This window comes from Idiotropiscis lumnitzeri, chromosome 1 (assembly GCF_059441095.1).
Source record: "Idiotropiscis lumnitzeri isolate Australia: NSW breed Sydney's pygmy pipehorse chromosome 1, RoL_Ilum_1.0, whole genome shotgun sequence".
Taxonomy (NCBI): domain Eukaryota; kingdom Metazoa; phylum Chordata; class Actinopteri; order Syngnathiformes; family Syngnathidae; genus Idiotropiscis; species Idiotropiscis lumnitzeri.
In genome coordinates, this window is record NC_142391.1 from 1,676,961 (window position 1) to 1,691,502 (window position 14,542).

The 14,542-nt window shown below is 43.8% G+C and overlaps 1 protein-coding gene across 1 annotated transcript in view; it reads right to left on the reverse strand.

Annotated features, from left to right (window-relative positions):
• Positions 1 to 2,322: 2,322 nt before the first annotated feature.
• gfra4a (GDNF family receptor alpha 4a) overlaps positions 2,323 to 14,542 on the reverse strand; it is a 73,020-nt gene continuing 60,800 nt past the window's right edge. Inside the window, exons 4-8 of the mRNA XM_088309992.1 lie at positions 9,807 to 10,146; positions 8,049 to 8,158; positions 6,811 to 6,945; positions 5,473 to 5,633; positions 2,323 to 3,684 (exon numbers count right to left, since the gene is read on the reverse strand). Of these exons, the coding sequence (XP_088166118.1) occupies positions 3,541 to 3,684; positions 5,473 to 5,633; positions 6,811 to 6,945; positions 8,049 to 8,158; positions 9,807 to 10,146 (890 nt within the window). The 3' untranslated portion in view covers positions 2,323 to 3,540. The remainder of the gene's footprint in view (positions 3,685 to 5,472; positions 5,634 to 6,810; positions 6,946 to 8,048; positions 8,159 to 9,806; positions 10,147 to 14,542) is intronic.

Consider the following 14,542-nt stretch of genomic DNA (forward strand, 5'->3'; position numbering starts at 1 on the left):
TTACCCCCCCCCCAAAAAATCTGTTTGGCCAAAGAAGTTTTGCAATCAATGAAGCGACTATAATGAATTTCAGTGATCGAACACAATAAAAAAGGGAGAGGATAAGTGAAGTGGGCGATCATGTTTTCAGATTGATCAAATTGAAGTGGGAAGACACACACAGGTGGTCTCCTGGTAGAGAACATAAAATGATATTCCAATTGACAGCCGCGTCAAGAGGAGCAAAAGAAAAACAAAATAGTCACTTGCGTTATGCGTCGGACTCGAGATGCATTCAAAGACATCCATCTACGTCTTGAAAGCATCAAACATCTACACAACTCAAAACGAAATGGATGTGATGGCAGGCGGTAACCTCACTGGTGATCAAACAGGTGAAGCCCAACAATCGAAGGACTAACTGTGCATTACTGAGATCATTTTGAGGAACTGCAGCATCCCTCTTTCTTAGGCAAAGTTACCAGGGGATGCTGATTCTGGCCTTATTTTCTCCCGAGGGCGCTAACGGTAGTGATCGTCACAGCTGTTTACATCTCACACCAGTCATCATGAAGTGCTTCGAGAGGCTGGTTCTCCAGCACATCAGGGACTGCCTTCCTCCCACTCTGGACTTCTACCAGTTTGCATACCGGGCTAACAGATCCACTGAGGACGCCATCGACGCTGCTCTGCACGTTGTGCTGGGCCACCTGGAACGACAGCAGAGCTATGCAAGAATGCTCTTTGTGGACTACAGCTCGGCATTCAACACGATCATCCCGGACATCCTCGTCGCCAAACTGGACACTCTCGGCCTCCCTGCCCTCACACGCATCTGGATTAAGGACTTTCTGACCAACAGACCCCAGACTGTGTTGCTCGGCCCCTACACGTCCTCCACCCTCATGCTGAGCACCGGTTCCCCCCAAGGATGCGTGCTGAGCCCTCTCCTGTACGCCCTCTACACCTACGACTGCAGCCCGGCCCACGGCAACAACACCATCGTCAAGTTTGCTGACGACACGACAGTGGTCGGTCTGATCTCGGAAGGTGACGAGACAGCCTACAGAGAGGAGGTAAAGAGACTGACAACTTGGTGCAAGGACAACAGACTGCACCTTAACTCTGCTAAAACAAAGGAGATTGTCGTCGACTTCAGGAGGAACAAGACGGTGCCGCCCCCCCTCTGCATCGAAGGCGTGTGTGTGGAGAGGGTCCACACGTTCAAGTTCCTGGGAGTACAGATCTCCGATGACCTTTCTTGGACTCACTACACCACAGGAGTGGTAAAGAAGGTCCGCCAACGTCTGCACTTCCTGAGAGTCCTCAGGAAATTCAACCTGGACAGGAAGCTGCTGCTGGCCTTCTACCACTCGTCCATCGAGAGCCTGCTGACGTACTGTGTCTCCACCTGGTACGGCGGCTGCACTGAGGCGGACAGAGTGAGGCTCCAGAGGACAGTCAAAACAGCGCAAAGGATTATTGGCTGCCCTCTCCCCTCGCTGTCGGACATCCACACCGCCCGGTGCCTCAGAAGGGCTCTCAACATCGTCAAAGACGACACCCACCCAAACTCACACCTGTTCGACCTGATGCCCTCTGGCAGGCGCTACAGGTGCATCAAATCAAGGACCAATAGACTGAGAAAGTTTCTTTCTCCATTCTAAACTCTAACTATTCTCTTATTTATCTAATTGATATATTTATCTGAATTCTTGTTGTATTGCACTGGAGAGGGGAGCCCTCTAATCTCGTTGCACACTTGAGTACAATGACAATAAAGGGATTTCTAATTCTGATTCTGGCAGGTGCTGCCAGAATAAGTACCCCCCCCCCCTCCAATCACACATTCTAGGATCATTTAGAGTAAGTGTAGCAAATTTGAGCAGGATCCCTTGTTTCTAAGCTAAGTTACGAGGGGTAAGCAACCCAGAAGTGGAATCTCTCGTTCCATCACAAATGATTTGCATTATTTTTCAATTAAAAAAAAAAATCATTGCAATATAACGCAAAGCTATTGCGTTATAACGCAATCTTAAATATTTTCCCCATGTCCCCTGGCGGCCTGACCTGATGTGCTAGAAAAAAAAAAAAATTAAGTCAGCATCAAAAATACATGAAAGGACAAAGCCATCGGCGATGAAAATTGACGAGTGTCATAAGTCAATTCAAATTTAAAATCTTCATGAATAAAGAATTTAGAGTAAAATGTTGGATCAATTACAAATATTTTTTATATGTTACAAATAAATCCTGAATTAAATTCCAAAGACTATCATAAAAATAATTTGCATATATGAAGTGCCAAAAAGATTGTTGGACATTTGATTGATTTCTTTTTTTTTATTGAGTGAAAGTGTTGAACAACACAAGAGCGCAAGAGTTCTTTTCTTGGAGCGTCAGTCCCCTGGTTGTCACGGCAACCTCCACTCTCCTCCTCTTCTTTCAAACCGGCAGCAGCAAAGTTTGTCTGAATGTTGCAAAACCAAAAGACAATCAGGTGACAAAAAGTGCGGCCCACTCCCAAAGTCTTTCGTCGCCACTCGCGTGCGGCCATTTTGTGACGCTCGTTGACGAGCTCGTCATCGTCGTCTCGGAAGCTTCCCAGAGTGGCTCCAGTGGCGTTTTATTTATTTTTTGTTTCGTTGTTTCTCGAATGTCCTGGTCAATTTCCATAAAGTTTGCAATAAATGTTTACATTTCCATGTGAATTTCAACTCAGGAATTTTTGAAATCTTCTAAATTGGAAATTTTCCGTGGGAATTAAGTAAGAATTGACGGCAGTTGATGATGTCATTCGGGCATATAGGAACTCGAACGGTACTTTTCCATGCAAAATGGATTCTTCTCCTTGCCCGCATGCGAGGGCGTCGCTGGACCGTAATGGCTCCATTTTCTTTATTTTTTTTAACATAAGTAGCATTGTCGCTTAAGTTCACTGCTCACTCAAAGTGTGATTTGCAACCCAAAGCAAAAAAAAATACAAATAAAAAAAGTCTCAAGCGAGCGCTTGTCACTTGCCTGCATGAAATCTGGTTGCTTTCTCATTTTTGTCAATTCTTGTTCAATTCCCATGGAAAGTTTCCATCGTTGCAAATTTTGCAACACAAAGCGCTGTTGTGCTTCGGTGGTTTAAATCAAGACGTCTTTAGAAAAAAAAATTGTTTTTTTTTTTTTACACGTGAGGAAGAAGGAAGGCTGAATAGCCAAGAACACCCCAAAAAAAAAAAAAAAATCCGTAGCATCCACACAATCACAAACTCTTTTTTTCCATTGTCCGTTAAAAAGTGTCCACAAAAGGTTGCGGTAATTTCATATATTTTTTTTTTTTTCCGCAACACAACAATAACGACGATACAATGTGAGCGGTTAGCGTCGAGTGCTAACCGGCGTCAATTATCTTTCCACGACAACAACAAAAATAATTTCCGATACGAGTTTCTTCCGTTGACCGTCCTCAGCGTGTCACATGGTAAAGCGGGAAATGTTGAGGCGCACTTCCTGGTTGTGCAAAGTTCACCGTGGCAGGCGGCGAGTCGAGGCGAGGCCATGCGCCGCCCCCTAGTGGCAACCGAGGAGACGCGACGTCATCAGCAGCCAGCAGAGGGCGAGCGGGAGCGCCGGCTGACGCGGGAGCGCGGCGCCGTTGCGCTCCGACAGGTCGGGCGACGCCGGCGTGGAGTCGCCCCAAAGTTGACCGTTGACCTTCAAGCGACAGACGCAAGGTCACACTTCAACTCACGTTTTTATTGAACAAATATGGACAGTTTTTCTTTTGATGTATCTTTGCAATTTTATGCTGTGCTTGTGCGCTATTTTTCATATTCTAAAAAACAATTCATTTAATATTGTATTTTTTCTCAAGAGATTTCTATTTTCATCTAAATTTCCCGTTTCTAAATACAAAACACGTGCAATCTTTTTGCATTTTTTTTCCTCTTTTGTTGTTTATTTTATTTTGCGGTTTGCAATCCGACATTGGAAAAATAGAATATTCAATGAAAATAATACTTGAAAGCACAATTAAACAAAAATACATTTCAATAAATGGAAAGGTAATGAAAAGAATGTAAACATACAAAGATATTAATAATCTAATAATATTATTTTTCCTCACTATTCTAGAATGTTTTTCTTCATTTTTGTAGATATTTTTTCACGTTTGTATATTTTCCTTGTAATAATTTCCTATTTTCATTGTATGTCTTTCCACCATTATACTCATCACATATTTTTTGAATTTCTTTCTCAGATATTTCTTATTACAAATGTTTTGATATTTCTAATTTGCCGTTTTCAATTTAATGTAAGACTTTTGTATATATATATAATATTTTTCCATCTAATATTTTGATATATTTTGTGACATTTTTAATGCCTTGCAATCAAGGATTTTTTATTTTTGGAATCCAAATGTTGGCGCAAGACGCCATTTTGTGTGCATGCTGCTCTGTTAAGCGCTGCGAGTCGCAACACTTGCAGTTTGCGAGTTTTTGCTTTTCAAATACGCTACTGCGACTATTGAGCTCGTTTTTTTTTGTGGGTTTGAGGTGACACAAATGTATAAAAAAAAAAAAAAGACAAGACAAATTGTGAGCTGAACGGAGCACAATGAGGCAAACATGCAAATTGAGAGATTTGTTTTTGTGCGGAAGCGAGCCAGTGGCCCATTTGTGCCGCGCAGACACGTTTGTTTATTTTTAGCTCAAGCTGCTCCTGTTTCACATCCAACAACTTGTCGTTTAGGACAACAACAACAAAAAGTCTGCAGTTTTTTTATTTTTTTGGCGTTTGTTTCCGTTGTCGACACTTTCAAATAAAGCCGTTGTCATTGCAAATTGATATCACACGGTTTTCTTTGTATTTTGATTTTTTCCAAATGTATTTTTTCACTCTTCTGCTTTTGTTTGCGTTGTTTCTGTACTATTTTTCAAATACAATTTTGGATTCGTAGTCGTGTTTGTGTATTTGTTTCTAATCTATTTTAAATAATTTCTCAATGTTTTTTTTGTTTAGTCCAATATGATTGCATTTTTAATACATTTTTGGGTCAATTTTTGCTTTTTCTTTTCCTGACATTTTTTGTCCAACATATTATACATATTTTTTACTGTTCTATTTTATTTTGTACAATATTTTGAATTTGTTTTAATTTTTTTTGCATTTATATTTATATATATATATATTTTTTTTAATAATGTTTCTACTTTTTCTCAAATATTTGAGAACATTTTTTTCCTATTCATTTGGTTGTAATATTCTTGTGCACCATTTTGTATTACTTTCAAAAATATTTTTGTTGTTTCATTTTTTTCTTTGCATTTATCTTCTCTTTTGTAAGTATTTTTGAACGTGCACTACTCTGTATTTATGTATGTAATATGTTATGTCTTTCTGCGACTGTTGCTACCGTTTTCCTCGCCGCGCTGAGTCTCACGCAACGCACGCACGGCGACACGCTTTCGGGCGGACAACGGTGCCGTTTTCACCAACCTGAGTGGGAATGGGGGCTCTCAGGATGCTCTGCGCCGTTTCCACGGAAACGTCCGGAGCGCCAGTGGCCCGGGGGGCGTCGGTGCCGTCGGCGGCCGGGCTGGGGACGGCGCCGACCGTTTTCACGTGGGAGCTGTTGCCGAAAGCCAGCATGGCCTTCTCTGAAAACCACAAGACAGGTTTTTGGTTTCAGGAGTCGATTCGTGCGACGTGAAAACGTCTTCCCGTCATGTTCCGGTTTGCAGGTGCATGAATGAGCAACATGTTCCTGTTCTGAAAAAGCACGCAGGCCATTTCGTGCTCAAAAAAATGAATAATGGCGGCAAAATGACGCGATGTTGGAGCGGCATGGTCATCGTTTCCACCTTCATCATCGTCATCGTCATCAAAGAAGCCCACTTGGGGCTCAACTTTAACGTGGAACTTCACAGATGAAAAATGTCCTGAACAAATGGAAACCGCTTCATTTAAGTCAAACTTATTTATAACTTTCATACACTGCGAGATTTAACAACAATGGACAAAAATGCAGGCAAAAAACTAAATCTAATGTGTAGAGGTCAAAAAATAAAAGTCCAGAAGAATGTTCCATGCAGAAAGTTGGATAAAAAAAATAAATGATTTTTTTAATAATTTCTACAATTAATCGAAATTCAATTACGATTTTTACACAACGATTACAAAATTGGCATAAACATAAAAAAATGATAATTATATACAATATCCAAAACATACAAATTTTACAACGTCTAATATTATAATGAGTGTTCTTGTCTCCAAAAATCTGTCCTCCGCCTTTTCCGGGTTGCCATCAAGGCAAACAGCTGACATCGGAAAAAAAAAAAAAAAAAAAAAGAGGACGGCAGAGGGTTGAAGAGCACATGATCAATTAGTGGTGTTGCCGGGGGTAACGAGTTACTTGAAGCTAATTGGCCGCCATCGAAGTCACTTGAATGAAAAGGCGCTCAAGTGGCCCGAGTGGCGCCAACGTTTGCGTCGCGTTCGTCAGGAAGGCGCCATGGAACGTCTCGCGAGGTCACCACAAATTTGCCGCTTCACGTTCATGACGCCTTTAGCGCATCCGAGTGTCGACTAATTATTTTATATTTGCATATTTTTCTGACCTTTGTCTGCTTTATACGTTGTTTTTTTGTTTTTTTTAAATTCCTGTCAGCATTTTTGTATTTCAATTTTTTTCTCAGATTTTTTTTCATGAAGAAATTTTTTCATGCCTCACAGAATGTTTTTTTTTTTTGTCTTTTTAAAGCCAGATCCTTCCCAAATGTTATGCTGAAAAAGGAAACACGTGAAGACGCCGCCATGCGCATCGTTACTTACGGAGGCAGACGTTGTCGTGGAAGAAGGCCAGAAAGTTGGCACACTGCTCCCGCTGGTGGCCGCCGGTACTGCAGGAGCACCACGGTCCCACGTTGGACGTGGAGTTGTCAAGGTAGTTGGGAGTAATCGTGCTGCCTGGCGGGGGGGCGACAAACAACCCATGACGGACGTTTGAAACACGAAAGGACACACTCGATTATTATCGAAACCTCATCAGTCCGCGATCCTCGGCGACGGCTCATTATTCCCGACAAGTTGCGCCGCCTTGCGTGTGTTTTACTGACTCGGCGTTCTTTGATCCGTCTTTTGTTTGACGGATCGATGCGAACGCGCCGGCGCTTCTCTCCCTCTCGCGCGGAAAGCTTCTGCCTCGTCGAGCTCCGATCAGAAAGCTTTGAGAAGTCAAGACGACTCTGCGACACGTCTCGCGTTTCTTCCCCACAAAAAAGTGACGTTTGCCAAATGTTTGGACGCCGTCGACCTTCACCTTTAGAATTTTCCATTGTTCTAGAGAGCTCGACGCCGGCAATTTTTAGGAATAAGGCTGGAGGACCAGGAAGTGACCGGCAAAAAAAGGGTCAAGTGCCCAAACGCTGCCGTCGAAATTTTGGGGCGTTTCAGTCGAGTTTTATCTGAGGAAGAGCAGAAGATTTCGATTTGCGATTTGGTTCAGTGAGCTGATGATCCCTTTTCTTATTTTTCCTTCTCCCCACCAAAGCGAATGTGCGTGCGCTGGCACACATTCCAAAGATTTTGCCGCAATTCCAATTTCCTTCTTTCATCTTCTTCCGATTTGTTTTGACTTTCTAACAGGGGGGGGGGCGTGTTTATCTTGTCTTGTTTTGAATAGAAATGATATTCTCTTTTGATTATTTGACATCTCACCTGGACCCCCCCCCCCCCCCCCCCCCAAAAAAAACCAACTAAATAAATAAATGAAAATTTGTATTTGAGCAGAGAGCGAGAGCCTGGAAAGGTGAAAGGACCACCAAACGTTTGAAGATCCCCCCAAAAAAAACTAAAAATCGCTGCAACACACTGACGGCTTCTTTTTGTTGATACGACAACGCGTTGCTTGAAAAAATGTTTTTTCTTTTTTTTTTTCCAGAGGTTTCAAACTAAGATTCGAATTTGGGGTTATTCGTTCCAAAATGGGTCTTCCGAGTCTGCGTTTGAATCTGCAAAAAAGCCCACGGCTGACTCTGACGTAACGCGTTCGTTTGCGTCGTCGCTCTTACCGATGAGGCCGGTGTACGCCAGCAGACACGCCGCGTGGTTGTCCTGCTTGCACCCGCTGGCGCTCTCACGCCGCGGCTGGCAGTCGTACTGGAACTGAGCCCAGCGGGACCTGAGGCCACAAAAAAAACAAAACCACGTCTTCATCATCATGGCGCCAGACGACGATGCTCCGCGTGACATTTCCGAGCCGATGGCCTCGCTGTCATGTTTTGCGCAAATGAATTTCTGTGTGTGGATGGATTAAACGTTGTCCGCATTGCCGTGCGGAGCAAAAGGCTTGCTTCAAACTTCAATCGCTGTCTTTTCATCGGACAGTTTTTTTTTTTTTTTGGTGGTTCCACTCATGACAGATGTCTACCAATTTTCACGTTGCTCAATCCAACTGACTTTGGGGGCTTGGATTTTTTTTTAAGTTAGCCGTTACTTCTGTGCCAACTAAAATGGTCTTTCCAAGCGTCACTTCTTGAGTTTTTATTTTTTTTTTTTTGTGCGTCTACCAAATTTTTTGTTGCTAATTCATCGCAACCTTTTGGGCGGAATTATTTTTGTTCAATTCTAGACGGCTCTACTTGGCTAAAACGACCACCTGAAACCAAAACGGCGCATTTTATTTTGTTTTGAGGGTCGACTCACGATCGCCACGTCAACCAAATTTCCCGTAATTTTATCAAACGGCCTGCGAGTCGCAAGTGGCAATGTGATGAATTGTAATGTTAGCACGTTGCGATCCGAACTTTTTGTAATTCCGATTTAGCTTTACCGCCGACGTCTGGCTCGCTCGGCACTCTCGAGGCGAAATCTTCGGCGATGACGACCGTCACGCAGGCGACGATGACGTGCGGCTTATTAAGCCGTGTTAATAAGTGCAAATGCGGAACGAATCGCCACGGCTGATGAATTAAATCCGAGCCGACCTTTTCTTCTATTGCGACCGTCTGCGCGAACGCTTTGAACCGGGCCAAAAAAAACCATGGATTAGATTTCTTTCCGACCTTAATATGCAAATTGCAAATCGTCAATCTCATTTCTAGCTTGTAAAAACACAATTAATTACAACGGCGTCATTTGATGCCAGCGACTAACACAAATTTTAGTAAATTACTGCCGAAAAGTGCTTAAGTGATAAAATTGTTAAAAAAGAATGTGAAGAAAACAAAATGGCGGACGTCTAAAACTTTTTTTGGGGCGTCTCCTCATGTGTATCGCTTTTTTTCTTTTTAAAAAAAAAATTGTAGCTTGACGCAAAAAATGGGTATATCGTCTTGGAGACTTTTTTTTGGTGGCTCAACTCATGACAGACAAGCCTACCAAATTTCCAAGCTAGCCAAACTGGCTAGCGGGAGTGAATTTCGTGCATGGTCGAAAAAAGGCAAAATTATGACTTCAAACTAAGATGGCCGACATTCCGAGACTTTTCACGCGTCTGAGACTTTTTTTGTGGGTCTACTCATGACAGATAGGTTGACCAAATTTCATGTGACAGATTTTTCTTGTTTAGTGCAATACAGTTGGAACGAGGCAAAATGGCCGCTTCAAATTAAAACAGTTGACTTGAGCCGTTTTAAAAAAAATATTTTTTGTGGGTCTACTCATGACAGACATGTTGACCAAATTTCAACGACAAAGTTGTGCCTGGAGCAGATTTTTCCTGTTGTTGTTGTGAAACACTTCAGATTAGTAAGGAGGTATCAAATTAAAATGGCTGACGGGAGCCTTTTTTTTTTTTTTGTGGGTCTCCGCATGACCGACACGTTTACCTGCAGACGTAGTCGGCTTTGCAGACCCTGAGCTGGGCCAGGCAGCCGGGCTTGTCCTTGTCCTCGTAGGAGCACGTCGGCACCACCGTCTGGCGGCGGCGCTCGGCGCAGGCCGTGTCGCTGCACGGGCAGAAGAGCAGCTCGTGCGTGTAGTCGGGCGGCACGCGGTCGAAGAACTTGCGCAGCGCCTTGTTGCACTTGGGCCGGTTGCACGGACCCGAGCGGGCCGACGGCTGGATGCAGGACGACACGTACTCGGTGCGCAGCTTCTGGCACGTCTCGTCGATGTTGCAGGCCTTGGCGGCGTCCAGGCAGCGGTTGACCGTCGTCACTTCCGATTCTGGAACGGAGACGCGATCGACGGGTTAGCGACACCGTCTCGCGGCGCACAGGTCGTTGTTTTTGGAATACGTTTGAACCGTTCCGGCCTCGACCCTCCAGCCTTATTCAGAAAAAATGTCGGACCCCGACTCCAAGGTCGCTGGGGTGCGCGAACGATTCAATGAATGATTCTTTGCAACGATTCTTTTTGTTGAACTGATTCGAATGATTCAGTTGCCGAACTTTTTGTCCATCACGAAGACCATCGGGATGCACGCGACCGTCGTGATGTGACGCAAATTGGATTTTGGATGGATGGATGAGTGAAACGGCATTTTCCCCAAATTGTGGTCTAGACAAGTGATAGACCGCTTACGGGCCGGTGCCGATATTTGTCATTTTGCCGATTATCGGCATCTGCTTTTATTTTCTTAACTTTCGAGGCCGATAAATGAAAAGCTGGTTTATTTTGCTTCGATGAGGCCCACTTTCTCGCTCTCTCTGCTGTGCTGGTGGCCCCGCCCGCAGCAGCATCTGATTGGTCCCTTGCGCAGTGGGTAGCAGCCAATCTGCAGTAAGCTGCCTGTTTGCTTTTTCACCCCGAGTCACACGCACCACGACAGACTTTGCCGAAATGTTCAGAAATGTCAGGTCAGTCGACCACAACCGGCAACGAATCGAAAACGATTTGCCTTCGTGAACTTTTCAAGAAAAGTTTGTTTTCATTGAACTGTGAGCTTTAACGTCTCATAAGTCACAAAAGTTGTGAAGTCAACATACGACAAGTTTTGGAGATTTTAGTTTTCTACATTTTGACACCATTTATCCTTTTTATTTTTTCAACCAACTGAATATTGGCTTGAACTAGCGGTGATCGGACTTCGATGACGACTAATCATCGGTATCGGCCTTGAAAAAAAAAAAAATGCGTATGGGTCTATAACGAGCGAGCGTTCAATTTGTCCGCAATGCTTCCCCACAAAAAGACGCAAATTCCCCAAAGCAAACACGAGCTTGGCCGATCTGTCTACAATGTTTCAAATTTGCTTGCGAGCGGCCCAAATGATCGGGCAGAGTCCGCTTCTGAGGGGAGCGAAACCAAAACGACGACAGCGGAGAAGGTTTTTTTTTTGTTTTTTTTTATCCGTCGAGAGTCGTCCGTCAAATCCCAGCCAATGTTTAGCAATGACTTGCTGCAGATGTTGTTGACTCGCCACTCTTCACCTTCTGCATGCAAAAAAAAAAAGGAGCCAACATGTTGATTCGACATAATGGTCGCGGCCGACCATGAATAGAACATGAAAAGTGCGTAAATGTTGCATGCGCGAGCGACTTCTAACGGCTGAAGATTTCATTTTTCATTCTGCCGGGTTAATGCAGAGCGAAAAGCGTCTCTTCCCTCGCTCTCGGTCCGAGCGACATGGAGGCTCACGTGCCGCGTGCTACGATGATGGCGCGCTCATTTTTGAGACCTTTGCACCAAATGGGCCACTCGTGTTCCGCCGGCTGCCGACGTGCGCCTCAAAACGTCGACAAACAGCTCCAGGAATATCGCCGGAGCCGTCACGACCAGCAATGTTAAAAGTTTGCACGCGTTAACGCGTTGAAACGTATCTCGCGGCAACTCGATTTTGATCACGTTTTTCAATTTTGTGACGGCAACACTTTTGAATTTTTTTTTGTTGTTTTTTTGGGATATTGGGGTTGGTTTGGTTAAAAATGACGTTAGCGATGATTAGGCTAAGAAAATGCGAAATAAATCATCTGTACGCATTATAGGCAATCGGCCGCATCGCAATCCTAAAAGGTGAAATTTGAAAATGGATCTTAAAATCAGTCCAAGATGTGCAGCAATAAAAATGAAAAATGCACATTTTTCTTACGTGATATCATTTACATCATTTTTTGAATATACTGAAATTCATCTTTTCTCTCACAATTTATTTTTTATTCTGGTCCCTAATTGGCCTTGAATTCAATCAATATATACAAAATAAAATAATAAATAATAAAATATCATTTTCATATTTGCTTAAATATAAATTATACTCAAGGAATGGAAAACGTAAAAACTTTGAACCAAATCAAAATGGATGTATTCCCAAAAACAAATTGTTAAAAGGTTTTTAGACCGTAGCTTGAATATTTATAAATCGGTACAATTCGTATTTTTAGGACTAAAAGTGAAAATCTTTCAAACTGTCACGTTCAAAGTTGAAAAAAAAATAAAATTCTCCTTGACAAATCACATATTTGTACAGAAAATAAACAATAAAAAAGTGAAAACTCTCTTTTGTATGGTGAAAAAAAAAAGAAAAAAACCCTCCGATTATCGTAATCAGGTGTGCATCTCGCCACCAAAAACGATTTGATACGTGACATGCGAAACGATTCCAGGACGGTTTCGATTCGGTCCAAATCGGTGGCATTCCGATTCCGATTCGCTGTGACTCAATTCCGGAGTTTATTCTGCAACAAATTTTTGGTTGTCATTTTGCATACATTTAAACTTGTGCGGACCAAAACAATTTCCTTCCAAAAAAAGCCGATTGCATACGTATCTCGACAGATTTCCAAGTGCAACGATGCGCTTTTAAATCCAGAAAGGATTTTTTTCCGTTTCAAACCATTTTTTTGTTGACATAATGAAAAACGAAGTCTCCATTTCTGCCCGCTCTCAAAAGGAGTGCGTCTGAGTGACGTGATCTGGTCTCCGCCTGCGTGCCCTGCGCCGCCCCGACGCGGCCGCTAACGAGTCAACGTGGCTAGCCCGCGTTAGGCTGCCCGGCAACGCCATCCCATCATCATTCGCCCCAAGTGACCTACTCGTCGATCCGGCCACGATGGCGGATCGCGCCGCTCATTAGTGTGGAAAGCGCCCGCGGCCGCCTCCACTGCCACGGCGCCGGCCGGCCAAGCGGCGGCGGCGGCAGTCGGGCCTCTCTCCGAGCTGTCGTATAAAATATGGATGGACCCCGGAGAGCGAGCTAACAACCCGTCGCGCGGCATCAGTTATTCCCCCCGACTTGGCAGAGGAGGAGTCGATTGCGATTGACAAAGTGAGGACATGAGACGCTCGTCGCCAACTTCCTTCACTGAGACGACGTTTTTGTGTTTTTTTTTTTTTGGTTTTGTTTGTTTCGGCCTCTTACCGTTTCTTACAGTCGGGAATAACTTTGAAAAGTCAGAGTGAGATGAATTTCATTGTGACGCTCACAATTTTTAGGGGGGGAGCTTTGTCATTCAGGTCTGGCAGCAACACCGGTGTCAAACTCGAGGCCCGGGGGCCAGATCTGGCCCGCCGGGTCTTTTTTTGCGGCCCGCCAAAGCAACTTCCATGATTCTCGTTAAAATCTAAAACTTTTCTTGTCCAAAGTTATGATTTGAGCAAAACTTTTAACCGGGATTTAAAAGCAGGGCTGACTTCACTTCTGTTGGCAGCGTTTGTCAATCAATCGATCCAATTTGAGTTCGATAGCACTTTGAAATGCAACTTCAAGTGCGACGTGCAGCATAACAACGAAATGCAGCTTCACCTTGTTTACTTTGAACTCTGGGCTCCACTAATGGACCCAAGTCGGCACATCTGGCGTTTTTGTCAATCAGCATTTCTTGAAAGTATTCAGGAGCCAAATCGTTCAGCCATTTGTCGACCAGTAGCAGAATTTAGAATTCGGATCTCCAGTTGACTGGGAGCCAACGGGAGTGACGTTTTTAATGTGGTCCGAATCCGAGCTGCCACCTTCTGATTGAGCGGTGAGCAGCTCCGTGATGGGAGTCCAGTCACAAGAGCGCTACAAAAACCAAGAGTCGACTGGAGATAAAAGCATGGATACCTTTTTGACCCGTGAAGAGTGTACCACACACACACAAAAATTTCCTTTCAAAAACCTCGAAATTGATCTCATCAGCCAATTTTCAAAATTGTCATTTTGGAAGAATCAATTTTCAAATTCTTTTCGGGGTGAGCTTTCCATTTTTTATGACATCGGGAAGTGTCCCAACCGGCTCTGCTTCCAACGGGGGTCGTGAAGCCGCATCTTTATTTGAGCAGCAAATTCGTTTTGATTTCTTTTCCAATGGTTGAACAATAAGAGGCCTGCGTAAGGCTAATCATTTCATATCGACGTGCCACGGCTGCCCTTTTGCTCAACATCCCATCGCTCTTTCATAAGCAAGCCGCCTCGCACCGGCTTTGAGTTCCACTCTCACGTTGCGAGCTTACGCAAAAATAATGGCGCGGACTATGAGCTTTCTTGGAAAATGGGGGATTTTGTGCTCAGCATTCCCGCCCGCCCACATCGAGGGACATAAGTAGAGGTCAGACATTTAAAAAAAATATATATATATATCATGATGGCGTGATAAAACTGCGATTTCGTCAAGTTGACGACGGAAACGGCGTAGGCGTGAGT